At 47.7% G+C, this 12053-nt stretch overlaps 1 protein-coding gene across 8 annotated transcripts in view; it reads right to left on the reverse strand.

The window, feature by feature from the left end:
- ELMO1 (engulfment and cell motility 1) overlaps positions 1–12053 on the reverse strand; it is a 340489-nt gene that overhangs the window by 140376 nt on the left and 188060 nt on the right. For all 8 annotated transcript variants that reach the window (XM_064170010.1, XM_064170011.1, XM_064170009.1 and 5 more), the window contains 3 exons: positions 7376–7426; positions 6057–6179; positions 4411–4542 (listed from right to left, as the gene is read on the reverse strand). In XM_064170010.1, the coding sequence (XP_064026080.1) occupies positions 4411–4542; positions 6057–6179; positions 7376–7426 (306 nt within the window). The remainder of the gene's footprint in view (positions 1–4410; positions 4543–6056; positions 6180–7375; positions 7427–12053) is intronic.

Consider the following 12053-nt stretch of genomic DNA (forward strand, 5'->3'; position numbering starts at 1 on the left):
TCAGGGCGTGGAAGTACCTCGAAAGCTCATCCAGTTCAATCCCCTTCTCAGTCTTCTCTTCTCCAGACTAAACAGCCCCAGGTCCCTCAGCCTCTCCTCATCAGACAGTGCTCCAGTTCCCTCATCATCCTCGTAGCCCTCCACTGGACCCTCTCCAGCAGGTCCCTGTCCCTCTTCAACTGAGGAGCCCAAAAGTGAAGGCAGTACTCAAGATGAGGTCTCACCAGATCATCCAGGTCCAAGCCTCCTGCCAGAGCAGAATCACCTGGACCAGATCACAGGAATGCATCCAGGCAGGTTTTGACTGTCTCCAGAGAGGGAGACTGCACAATCCCTCTGGGCAGCCTGCTGCAGAGTTCTCTCACTCCACAAGCAAAGTAGTGACTTGAAAAAAGTAGTAAACTGGAAAATTCCTTTTCAAACAATTATCTCCACATCAATTCAGGAGATTTCACTGCAAAATTAACCACTGGGCTCACTGACTGCAGCTTCTCCAAACATCAGTAAAACCCTCAGTCACATCTTCAGTGCCATCATGGATTGATTTCCATCTCCTTTCTCTTCCCTTCTACCTCACATGTTTTGTTCACCTTTCTAATCCAGGTTTCAGTACCTCTACTTGTGGTTGCTCTGCCAGAGATCAGAGACTTCAGCAGGAACATCAGAGAAGCAAAAGATGCCAAAGCAAAAGGGAAGATGCTTTGCTTGCAAGTGAAACAGCTGTGCCACCTCCCATTCAGGCTGTCTGATACTTCCCATTTTCAGCCTCTTTTGCTTCTGACACTCTACACCTCTTGTCAGTGGCAGCATCATCATAGCAAGTTTTAGCCAATTATTTGATAATTGCCAGCAATGTTTTTCCCAAGCACTGCACTGCTCCTCTGAAATCAGTTTTTACACTATTGTTTTGCCAACAAATTCCAGCCCACTCGTTCTGTGCATGAAAAACCTTCACTTAGCAGAAGACTAATCCTTGTGCCAGCTTTGAGATTCCTCTGGAACACAGGCTACATTTGGCTGCATTACAAATAGCCAGGATGAACTGGATTTAACAAGCTTCTCTGGAGGGCACAAGGTGTTTTTCCTGAAGGCTCTGTCTCTCCCAAGCCCTCCCTGATCACATCTTTCTATGAATAATCCAGCAGAGCTCAACAACACAAAGGTAGTTTAATGAGCTGCACAGGGAGGTGGTGGAGATGCTGTGCCTGGAGGTGTTGAAGTAAAGCCTGGATGAGGCACTTAGTGCCATGGTCTGGTTGACTGGCTAGGCCTAGGTGCTAGGTTGGACTGGCTGAGCTTGGAGGTCTCTTCCAACCTGGCTGATTCTATGATCTTCAAAGACTTGCAGAAAATGCAAAGAGGAAGAAGAGTGGAAAGCAAAGCTAAGTAGAAGGGCAGAGAGGAGAGGAATAGGGAGAGGGAAGGGTCAAAGTCAGGTATTTGGGAGTGTGAAAGCACAGGAGGAAAGAGGGCAAGGGTGGTAGGGCTGAAACTAAGACAGGTGGAAAACAGGACTAGAACAGTCTAAGGCTAGGAAGTCCTGGGAAGATCATGACAAATACAGAGCAAAAGGTAAAGGAAGAGAAGAGGCAGATGGAAGAAATACTGCACATGCATGTGAGAAAGAGGCAAGAGACTAAATTAAGGCCCTGCTGTTCTTCTAGTACAAGGTGGTGCTGCATGTTATCAACACAAAAAGCATGCCAAATATTTACAGCAGTTTAGATGCTCTCATTGCTTTCAGATCAGCATTCTTTGTGGTCCTGAGCTGTGCCTGGATCTTGTTCCTGTGATATTCCTATACACAGCAACAGGATTATACAGATCAACTCCACTCTCTGAAAACAGAAAATGACAGAACTGGTCCTCAAGTTCTGTTTTATCTCAAGTACTTCCAAACATGTATGTACAAGAGCAAAAACAGTTCATGAACCTCCAGCTATGTCTGTTTATTTGAAAGGTGACCAAATAGCAAAAGCAACACTCACTGCACAGCTACCCTCTCTCTTAACACCTAAAAATAAAGCTGTATGATCAGCTTTCATCTTCCAAACACCTTGCCCTGAGGAATGAATCAGTAATGGCTTATTTCTGAAATAGCCTCTGACAGATTTCCACTTCAAAACTGAATGGCAGAGGGGAGAGTGAAGCTTGCAAACAATGGAGAAGAGAAACCTCTAGTGGTCACAAGGATAAAAATCAGAGCATAAATGCTATAGAAACATTCCTGCCTCACCTATGGTTGAGCATTAAAGGAATTTCTGTGGCAAAGGGCAGACCATCATAGGCTCCAGGCAGCACCACTGGATGTGGTACTTAGGGATATCACAGAATCAAGCAGGTTGGAAGAGACCTCCAAGCTCAGCCAGTCCAACCTAGCACCCAGCCCTGGCCAATCAACCAGACCATGGCACTAAGTGCCCCAGCCAGGCTTGGCTTCAACACCTTCAGGCACAGAGACTCCACCACCTCCCTGGGCAGCCCATTCCAATGCCAATCACTCTCTCTGCCAGCAACTTCCTCCTAACATCCAGCCTAGACCTCCCCTGGCACAACTTGAGACTGTGTCCCCTTGTTTTGCTGCTGCCTGCCTGGCAGAAGAGACCAACCCCACCTGGCTACAGCCTCCCTGCAGGTAGCTGTAGACAGCAATGAGGTAACTCCTGAGATGATTTTCTGAGGTCCCTTCCAGCCTCTGACAGTCTATGATTCTATGAAACCACCAGACAGAAACTGGGAAGGAATTACTGACTTAGCCAGTCCCTTAATCCCTGGCTACAACCTTCTTTCAGGTAGCTGCAGACAGCAATGAGCTCTGCTCTGAGCCTCCTCTTCTGCAGGCTGCACCCCCCCAGCTCCCTCAGCCTCTCCTCACAGGGCTGTGCTCCAGGCCCCTCCCCAGCTTCATTGCCCCAGATTGGTGGACTTTGGGTTTTTCCCCCAGCAACAAGTGATTTCACAACTTCTGAAACAGTAGATGTGCTGTGGGTGTAGACAGAGTGGAGGGGGATGAAAAACTACAGATCAGTAGTACAGACAATCTGTCCTCTCTGCTGGTTATTTATGCACTAAGCCAACAATTAAATCTTATCAACTTCTAATTTAAAAAAGGATCAGGTCTAGATTTGCACAAATACAGAATAATCCTGAAACTGTTCCTCTGCCACTGCCAAAGCCAATGAGAGAGTCTGAATGATTTTTCTTCTTACCAATGTGTGTGCCTTCATCTTTTAGATATCCCTAGCACTGAACAACATGACTAGCTGAAAGTTTACAAAGCTCTACTGCTACTACAAGAATTGGGATTTACCTGCCAACAGAGATTTTTAAAAGGGGGAGAAGGGGAGGGGGAAAAGTAGTATTTCAGGCCATGTAATTCACAATTGTCTCAGAAAACAATTCATGAGGCTGAGGCATACCTTAGATCTCCTAATTAAGTAATCTCTTTTTTTGCATTTATCAGCATTTCAATAAACCTCCTCCAAACCATCTCATCTGAAAATCTCTTTGTCCATAATAGCCTTCACATAGATCACCACACCATCTGAAGAAGTCAGAGAATCAGACAGGGTTGGAAGGGACCGCAAGGATCAGCCAGTTGCAACCCCCCTGCCATGCCCAGGGACACCCAATCCTACAGCAGCCTGGCCACAGCCTCAGCCAGCCTGGCCTGAAACACCTCCAGCCATGGGGCTTCAACCACCTCCCTGGGCAGCCCATTCCAGCCTCTCACCACTCTCATGCTCAACAACTTCCTCCTCACATCCAGTTTCAATCTCCCCACCTTCAGCTTTGCTCCATTGCTCCTAGTTCTGACACTCCCTGAGAGTCTAACAAGTCCCTCCCCAGCTTTTTTGTACTCCCCCTTCAGATCCTGGAAGGCCACAAGAAGGTCACCTGGGAGCCTCCTCTTCTCCAGCCTGCACAGCCCCAACTCTTTCAGTCTGTCCTCATAGCAGAGGTGCTGCAGCCCTCTGAGCATCCTTGATCACATTCTGTGCTTCTGTCATCCACAACCTTCCTGGCCAACCTGTTCCAGTATCTCACTACCCTCACTGGAAAGAACTTCTTCCTAACATCCAATTTCCATCTCCCTCTTCCAATTCAAACCCATTCCTCCTCATCCTGTCATTACAAGACCTTATCAATAGTCCCTCCCCAGCCTATCCCTACCCTTCAGATACTTCTCCTAAAGCAATCACTTGGAGTAACAGGATTTGGGGAGGTGGGAGTGGAACCAAAACCAAACCAACAAACAAAACCTGAAAAGCAAACCCCAAAGTGCCACACCACTAACAAAATATTCCCTTTGAGGCGGCAGGCAGAGGACCAAGTGAGAGAAGTGATTGGTAAGAGGTACTGGAGCAGATGCACTCACTCAAAGTGCTGCCACCACCCAAAAATACTCACGATGAATCCAAGCTTCTTGTAGTCCCTGGTGTACATGGATTTGCGTTTCTCCATACTGCCACTACTGTTGTTAGGCTCAGACTCTGCGTCGAAAGCAATCCTTCGCAGTTCAAATATGATATCTCGTTGAGCCTATGGTAAAAGAAGGTTAGAAGCAAGAGGAGCTCTAGTATGGCAGTGTTGATCTGAATGAGGGTAGAGAGGCTCTTCAGAGGGACTTGGACAGGCTGGACTAAGGGCTCAACTTTAATGGGATGAGTTCAGCAAGGACAAATGTCAGCTCCTGCACTGGGGTCACAACAACCCCAAGCAACGCTACAGGCTTGGGAAAGTGTGACAGAAAGGGATCTGGGGGTTGTAATAGATGAGAGCTGAATACAAGCCAGCAGTGTGCCCAGGCAGCTGAGTGTGAGCCAGCAGTGTGCCCAGGAGGCCAAGAAGGCCAAAGGCATCCTAGGTTGGGATTAGAAATGATGTGTCCAGCAGGAGCACGGAGATGATTGTCCCCTTGGACTCTGCTTTGGTGAAGCCACACCTCAAGTGCTGTGTTCAGTCTTGGCCACTGCAATACAAGAGAGATGTGGCGGTGCTGGAACCAGTGCAGAGGAGGGCCAGGAAGATGGGGAAGGGCCTGGAGAATAAATCTAATGAGGAGCAACTGAGGGAGCTGGGGATGGGTAGTGTGAAACAGAGGAGGCTGAGGGGAGACCTCATTGGTGTCTACAACTACCTGAAGGGACACTGTGGAGAGGTTGCTGCTGGGCTCTGCTCACAGGTAATTTGAGACAGAACAAGGGGGAATGGCCTCAAGCTGAGGCTGGGGAGGTTTAGACTAGACATTAGGGAAAAGTTTTTCATGGAGAGAGTAGTCAGGGACTGGAATGAGCTGCCCAGGGAGGTGGTGGAGTCATCCACCCTGGATGTGTTTAAGGGTGGTTTGGATGTGGTGTTTAGGTGAATCTTGTGGAGTAGGGTTCTAAGTTGGACTTGGTGACCCTGAGGGGCTTTGCCAACCTGCATGTTTCTGTGATGACCTCTCACTTTAATAACCAACAGCATATAAAGGCTATTTCAAAGCACTGTATTCCCTCCACTCTCTGACCTTTCTTTGTTTAAATTCATACTCCAAGAGGCAGTCAGCAAGGATGACTTTGTGGTTCTAATTTTCCAGAGACCTCACATGTGTGGGGTTCCCATGCAGATGCTCAAGTATTGACTTCCAGAAGCTGGCCTGATGTTAGCAAAACCACTAACTACACTCTTGGTTTTGAAGCCTGTGGTTAACATACAGAAGCCAAGAGATCACACACATTTCCAATTAAGCTAGGACTTCAGCACTTGGCTGGCTGAAGTCCAAACAGCTTAGCATTCTGCATTCTTAAGGGTAACTGCCCATTTTTGCTGGAGCAGGAATAAGCAAGACAAGGATTACTAGGAATGTCCCAAGGCAGTGATGCCCATCCCATCAAAAGACTGGATGAGACACTTAGTGCCATGGTCTAGTTGACTGGATAGGGCTGGGTGCTAGGGTGGACTGGATGAGCTTGGAGCTGATTCTACGATTCTATACTCCTCCACAAAGAGCTTTACACAGCCATGAGCAGTTATCCTCTCTCTGGTCTGAGCTGATCATGCCAGATGCTTACCTGATCCTGTGGATCCATCTTTGTCATCATTCTGTCTTCCAGAAGGTTAAAGGTAAGCACTTGCAGAACGTAAAGCTGGTGTGCCATTTCGTTGTTGATGGCCCTCTGTGCCCTGATAACGTGCTGCAAAGAACAAGAGGCTCTGGTGAACACCCTCTGGTAAGAAACTCTTATTAGCTGTGCTGTTTCCATCTCTGTTTGCTGTGCAGTAGTGCATGGAAATAAAGAAGAAATCAGGACTACTGCTACTGATTCAGGTTTTATAGGAGCAGCTTTAAGGGATAGGCTGTTTCAGTGTCAATGCACCCAAGCTTTCTCCTTCTAGCCACTAGATAGAGCCTGTGCACAGGTTGAGAAGCCCCATTAATAAATAAATAAATAGAATCAGTACTGAACAATTCCTTCGAAGAAAAGCTAAATTCACAGGGGAGGAGAATGCTGGAGGTATTGTTCTTCTATTCAATATCAGGCTGGGTGGGGAATAGCTGAAGAGCAGCTCTGAGGAAAAGGCCCTGGGGGTCTGGGCTGATGAAAAGCTCAACAGGAGCCTGCAGTGTGAGTGCAGCCCAGACAGCAACTCTGTGCTGGGCTGCAGCAAGAGCAGTGTGGGCAGCAGGGCAAGGGAGGGGATTATGCCTCTTGGCTCTGCCCTCCTCAGACCCCACCTGCAGTCCTGGGTGCAGTTCTGGAGCCCCCAGCACAACAAGGATATGGAACTGTTGCAGTGAGTCCAGAGGCGGCCACCAAGATGCTGGGAGGGCTCCAGCAGCTCTGCTCTGAGGACAGACTGAGAGAGTTTGGGCTCTGCAGCCTGGAGAAGGCTTCCAGGAGACTTTGGAATGGCCTTTTAGTAACTGAAGAGTGCTACAGGAAAGCTGGGGAGGGACTATTGACCTGGAGGAGTAATGGGTTTGAAGTGCCATAGGTGAGATTCAAACTAGATGTTAGGAAAGGCTCTTTGCAGTGAGGGTGGTGAGACACTGGCACAGGTTGCCCAGGGAGGCTGTGGATGACAGAAGCACAGAGTGTGATAAAAGATCACATTCTGTGCTTCTGTCATCCACAACCTCCCTGGAGATGTTCAAGGCCAGGTTGGATGAGGCCTTGAGCAACCTGTTCTAGTGGGAGGTGTCCCTGCCTATGGCAGGGGGTTGGAACTGGCTGAGCTTTGAGGTCCCTTCCAACCTAAACCATTCTATGATTCTATATCAAAGTACAAATGCAATAAAAATACATTAAGATAAAACATATGAACACCAAAACTGATGCAGCCTTTTCTCCCTGCTAGTGAAAAACAACTTTGACAATGACATACTTACAGTTAAGATGATGGAGCGAAGCTGCTTCTGTGCCAGAATGTTTGCCATTTCCTATTGAGTTGTAAAAGAAGCATCAATTAATCAAACAGCAGTAGGTAGTTTACAGTGTCACACCTAGAAGAGCATCAACTTCAAAGGCCTGAAGTTTGTGCAGTGCTTGAAGGGAAGCAGCACACCAGCTGTATGTTCGTGTGCATTACTTTGGAGATCACATTCACATTACTCTGAAGGTGAAGGACAAAGAAAGCTAAAAGGATGTCATGTGCTGAGGACTTGGTGAGGGGGCTGCAGCACAGCCCTGTGAGGAGAGGCTGAGGGAGCAGCCTGCAGAATTGGAGGCTCAGGGCAGAGCTCATGGCTGGCTACAACTACCTGAAGGGAGGCTGTAGCCAGGTGGGGTTGGGCTCTTCTGCCAGGCAGCCAGCACCAGAACAAGGGGACAGAGTCCCAAGTTGTGCCAGGGCAGGTCTAGGCTGGATGTTAGGAGGAAGCTGTTGGCAGAAGGAGTGATTGGCATTGGAATGGGCTGCCCAGGGAGGTGGTGGAGTGGCTGTGGCTGGAGGTGTTGAAGCCAAGCCTGGCTGGGGCACTTAGTGCCATGGTCTGGTTGATTGGCCAGGGCTGAGTGCTAGGTTGGACTGGCTGAGCTTGGAGCTCTCTTCCAACCTGATTGACTCTATGATTCTATGAAATGTCTTACACCAAGGGTGGTGAAACACTGGCACAGGTTGCCCAGGGGGGTGGCTGAAGCCCCATCTCTGGAAACATTCCAGGTCAGATTGGATAGGGCTCTGCACAACCTGATCTAATTGAAAGATGTCCCTGCTCGCTGCAGAGGGGTTGGACTAAGTGACCTTTAAAGCTCTTTTCCAACCCAAACCACTCCATGAATTTTGTGATAAGAGCATGACTGCAGAAAATCAATCAATCAAGTCAGACCTTAGAATCATAGAATCAGTCAGGGTTGGAAGGGACCACAGGAATCATCTTTTTCCAACCTCCCTGACATGGGCAGGGACACCCTACCCTAGATCAGCCTACCCAGAGCCTCATTCAGCCTGGCCTTAAACACCTCCAGGGATGAGGCCTCAACCACCTCCCTGGGCAACCCATTCCAGCCTCTCACCACTCTCACTTGCTTGCAAAAAGAAGGAATCCTAATTGTGAGAGAGGAGGCAGCCACGGCTGTTGCCTTTTCTTTGTACCACACAAAAGGCGCTGCAGCGTGACACGGGAAGGACAAGGAAGGAAGAAGGGATCACAGAAGAGGGAAACTCAGCGTTAGTGTTTAAGCCGTTTCTGGCTGAGCAAGTTCCAGCTGCAGGTGAGCAACAAAAGGAATGAATGGCACAGATGATAGCAACGCTTCTGGAAATGCAGAGCTGAGCTGCAGGGGGAGTGCCAGGCACAGGATAGAATTCCTGTTACAGGGAACAGACTCCCTGCTTTTGTACATCCCCTGCCAAAAGACAGACAGGTACAGAGTATGAGGTAGTCTCTGCTGCATTCAAGGCAGAAGAAAAAAGGACTTCTGTTCTTTTACTTTTTGCAGAGGATTGTCACTTCCTCCTTAAGCCTGCAACTGAAAAAGCTGTTACTGAGTTATTGTTTGGGACTGAGGGTTTTTTTTCTGCCATTGGACCAAAAACTGATATGAACAACAAGAATTCCCAAACCCAATTACTGCATCACAATCCACTTCATCATCAGGAAGGCTCTATGGCTATTAGCAGCTGATGTGCTGCCTCTCCTAAATTAAGTACTGCAGAAACAGGGAGGCATTATTCAACAGAATTTGCCATCTCATTCCCCATAGCAACATCTCTCTGCATAAATGCAGTTAATTGCCTTCCCCACCCCCCCAAAAAAAAAAGAGTTTTGAACATTCACAGTATGGTTTCAGTGCTCTTTTCTGATACATCTACATAAATCTACTTTTCTCCAGGTGATTTGGTCTTTGATAGTGGCAGAAGAAGTAAAGCAAGCAGGGAGTCCTCATTAGAAAAAGAAAAATCTTGACCCTCCTGGTTTCTTGCATTACAGAAAGAGATAAAAAAGAGAAGAGAAAAAATAAAGGAGGAGAAGGACTTCAAATGCCAACACCGATTTAAATCCTTTCCCTAATTGCTTCACAGCCACCCAGATCATGTCAGTCCTAATAAGATGGCAACAGAAAAGGTGTCAAAACTGCTCGAGTTGTCTGTGGGGTTTGGTGCAGTTTCTTATCCCCTAACCATGTTTGTGGCAGAGCTGAACCTTAACTTTTGAGTATCCCCCATCAGATAATTGCAGGAGACTGCATCATCCCAGGTCATCATCTTAGAATTCAGTACATGGTAGCAGGCTTTGGGGCAGAGCTGAACCTTAGCTTTTGAGTATCCCCCATCAGATAATTGCAGGAGATTGCATCACCCCAGGTCATCATCTTAGAATTCAGTACATGGTAGCAGGCTTTGGGGCAGACCTGAACCTTAGCTTTTGAGTATCCCCCATCAGATAATTGCAGGAGACTGCATCATCCCAGGTCATCATCTTAGAATTCAGTACATGGAAGCAGGCTTTGGGGCAGAGCTGAACCTTAACTTTTGAGTATCCCCCATCAGATAATTGCAGGAGACTGCATCATCCCAGGTCATCATCTTAGCATGACAGAATTCAGCACATGGTAACAGTTATCCCCTACCTTGAAGCTAATGGACACAAACCTTCAAGGTTTACTGATTAGCTACAAGAGAGATATAAAGAGAAACCTATGAGATTCTGACTACTTACTATAGGTTATTAATAGCTGAAGGAAATGTTCTGCTAGTGTGTCAGAGCTATCAGCCCCCAAGGCAAATCAAGTCGTTATCATGGGTGTTAGGAACAAGTTCTTTACCATGAGGGTAGTGGAACACTGGGACAGGTTGCCCAGGGAGGTAGTTGAGACCTCATCCCTGGAGATATTCAAGGTGAGGCTCAATAAGGCTCTGTGCAACCTGATCTAGTTCATAGATTCATACAATCAAGCAGGTTGGAAGAGACCTCTGAGATCATTCAGTCCAACCGAGCACCCAGCCCTGGCCAATCAACCAGACCATGGCACTAAGTGCCCCAGCCAGGCTTGGCTTCAACACCTCCAGGGACGGTGACTCCATCACCTCCCTGAGCAGCCCATTCCAATGTTGAGGATGCTCCTGATGACTGCAGAGGGGATTTGACTGGATGACCTTTGGAGGTCCCTTCCAGCCCAGCCCATTCTATGGTCTGATGATGATAATCTCATCAATGTTTATAAATACCTAAAGGCTGAGTGGCACTTTTCAGTTATTAAGGAAGGCACTCAATAAAGATATTGAACAGGACTGTGCCCAGCACTGATCCCTGGGGCAGCACCAGTGCAGCTGCCAACTGCACGTGGCACCATTCACCACCACTCTCTGGGCCCAGCCTTCCAGCCACTTCTTGACCCATATCAGAGTGAGTCTACCCAAGCTGCAAGCTGCCAGCTTTGCCAGGAAGCTGGCAAACTAAACCTGCTCTGATACAGGCTAATGGCTCCCTGAACACACAGAGAGGTGATCTATTTCAGAACACATCACCTTCCATCCTCACCTAACAGCAGCTACCAATCTTGAAACGTTTTCTTTTTGAGGCTGCTGATCCCTGGCACTGAAGTTAAACTTAAAATAGCACACTACAAAAATAATGAAATGCAAGGCAAGATATTTCCATCTTCACAAGGAACACTTCCCCCCCATCCCCACCCCCCTTTAAATATCTGGAAGGGAAACAGTTTACTAAAATATAGCCTGCTTTTACAAGCTGTGCTGGCAAAGAGTTCAGTACAATAAATACTACAGCCAGCCACAGTCAATATGGTTCATGTGAGGTTACTGGGAGCCACAAAAGCTGAAAAGAATTCTTAACCCCTACTAATATTGGTGTGAGACAGAGGTGGCTCTATTTAAATGGGTGATATGCCAGCATGAAATGACAGGTTTCAGTTTGAATTGACTACAGGAAACCTGTGACTGGGACAACTAGCAATAGAACAAGAGGACACAGTCTCAAGTTGTGCCAAGGGGTGTTGAGGCTGGATGTTAGGAGAAAGTTGTTGTCAGAGAGAGTGATTGGCATTGGAATGGGCTGCCCAGGGAGGTGGTGGAGTGGCTGTGGCTGGAGGTGTTGAAGCCAAGCCTGGCTGGGGCACTTAGTGCCATGGTCTGGTTGCTTGGCCAGGGCTGGGTGCTCGTTTGGACTGGGTGAGCTTGGAGGTCTCTTCCAGCCTGGTTGATTCTACGATTCCATGAACTGTAAGGGTCACAGAGCACTGGCACAGGCTCCCCAGAGAGGTTGTGCAGTCTCCTTCTCTGAAGACTTTGAAGCCCTGTCTGGATGCATCCCTGTATGAACTGAGCTACATGATATGGTCCTGCTCTAGCAGAGAGGTTGGACTTGGTGGTCTATAGAGATGCCTTCCAAACCCTAGCATCCTATGAACTACAGGAATGAATAAGACACTGATATGGGAAAAAGGGATAGAGAACATAGAGTGTAGGAGCCCAGTTACATCATTAACTGTGTGAGCACTGACATAAAGCATCATCAGTCAGATAAACACAAAGGAGGTGGATTAAGTCTGAATGAGCACTGATATAAAGCAAAGGAGGTGGATTAAGCTTGAGAGGGTCTTCAA

The sequence above is a fragment of the Pogoniulus pusillus genome, chromosome 32, assembly GCF_015220805.1.
Source record: "Pogoniulus pusillus isolate bPogPus1 chromosome 32, bPogPus1.pri, whole genome shotgun sequence".
Taxonomy (NCBI): domain Eukaryota; kingdom Metazoa; phylum Chordata; class Aves; order Piciformes; family Lybiidae; genus Pogoniulus; species Pogoniulus pusillus.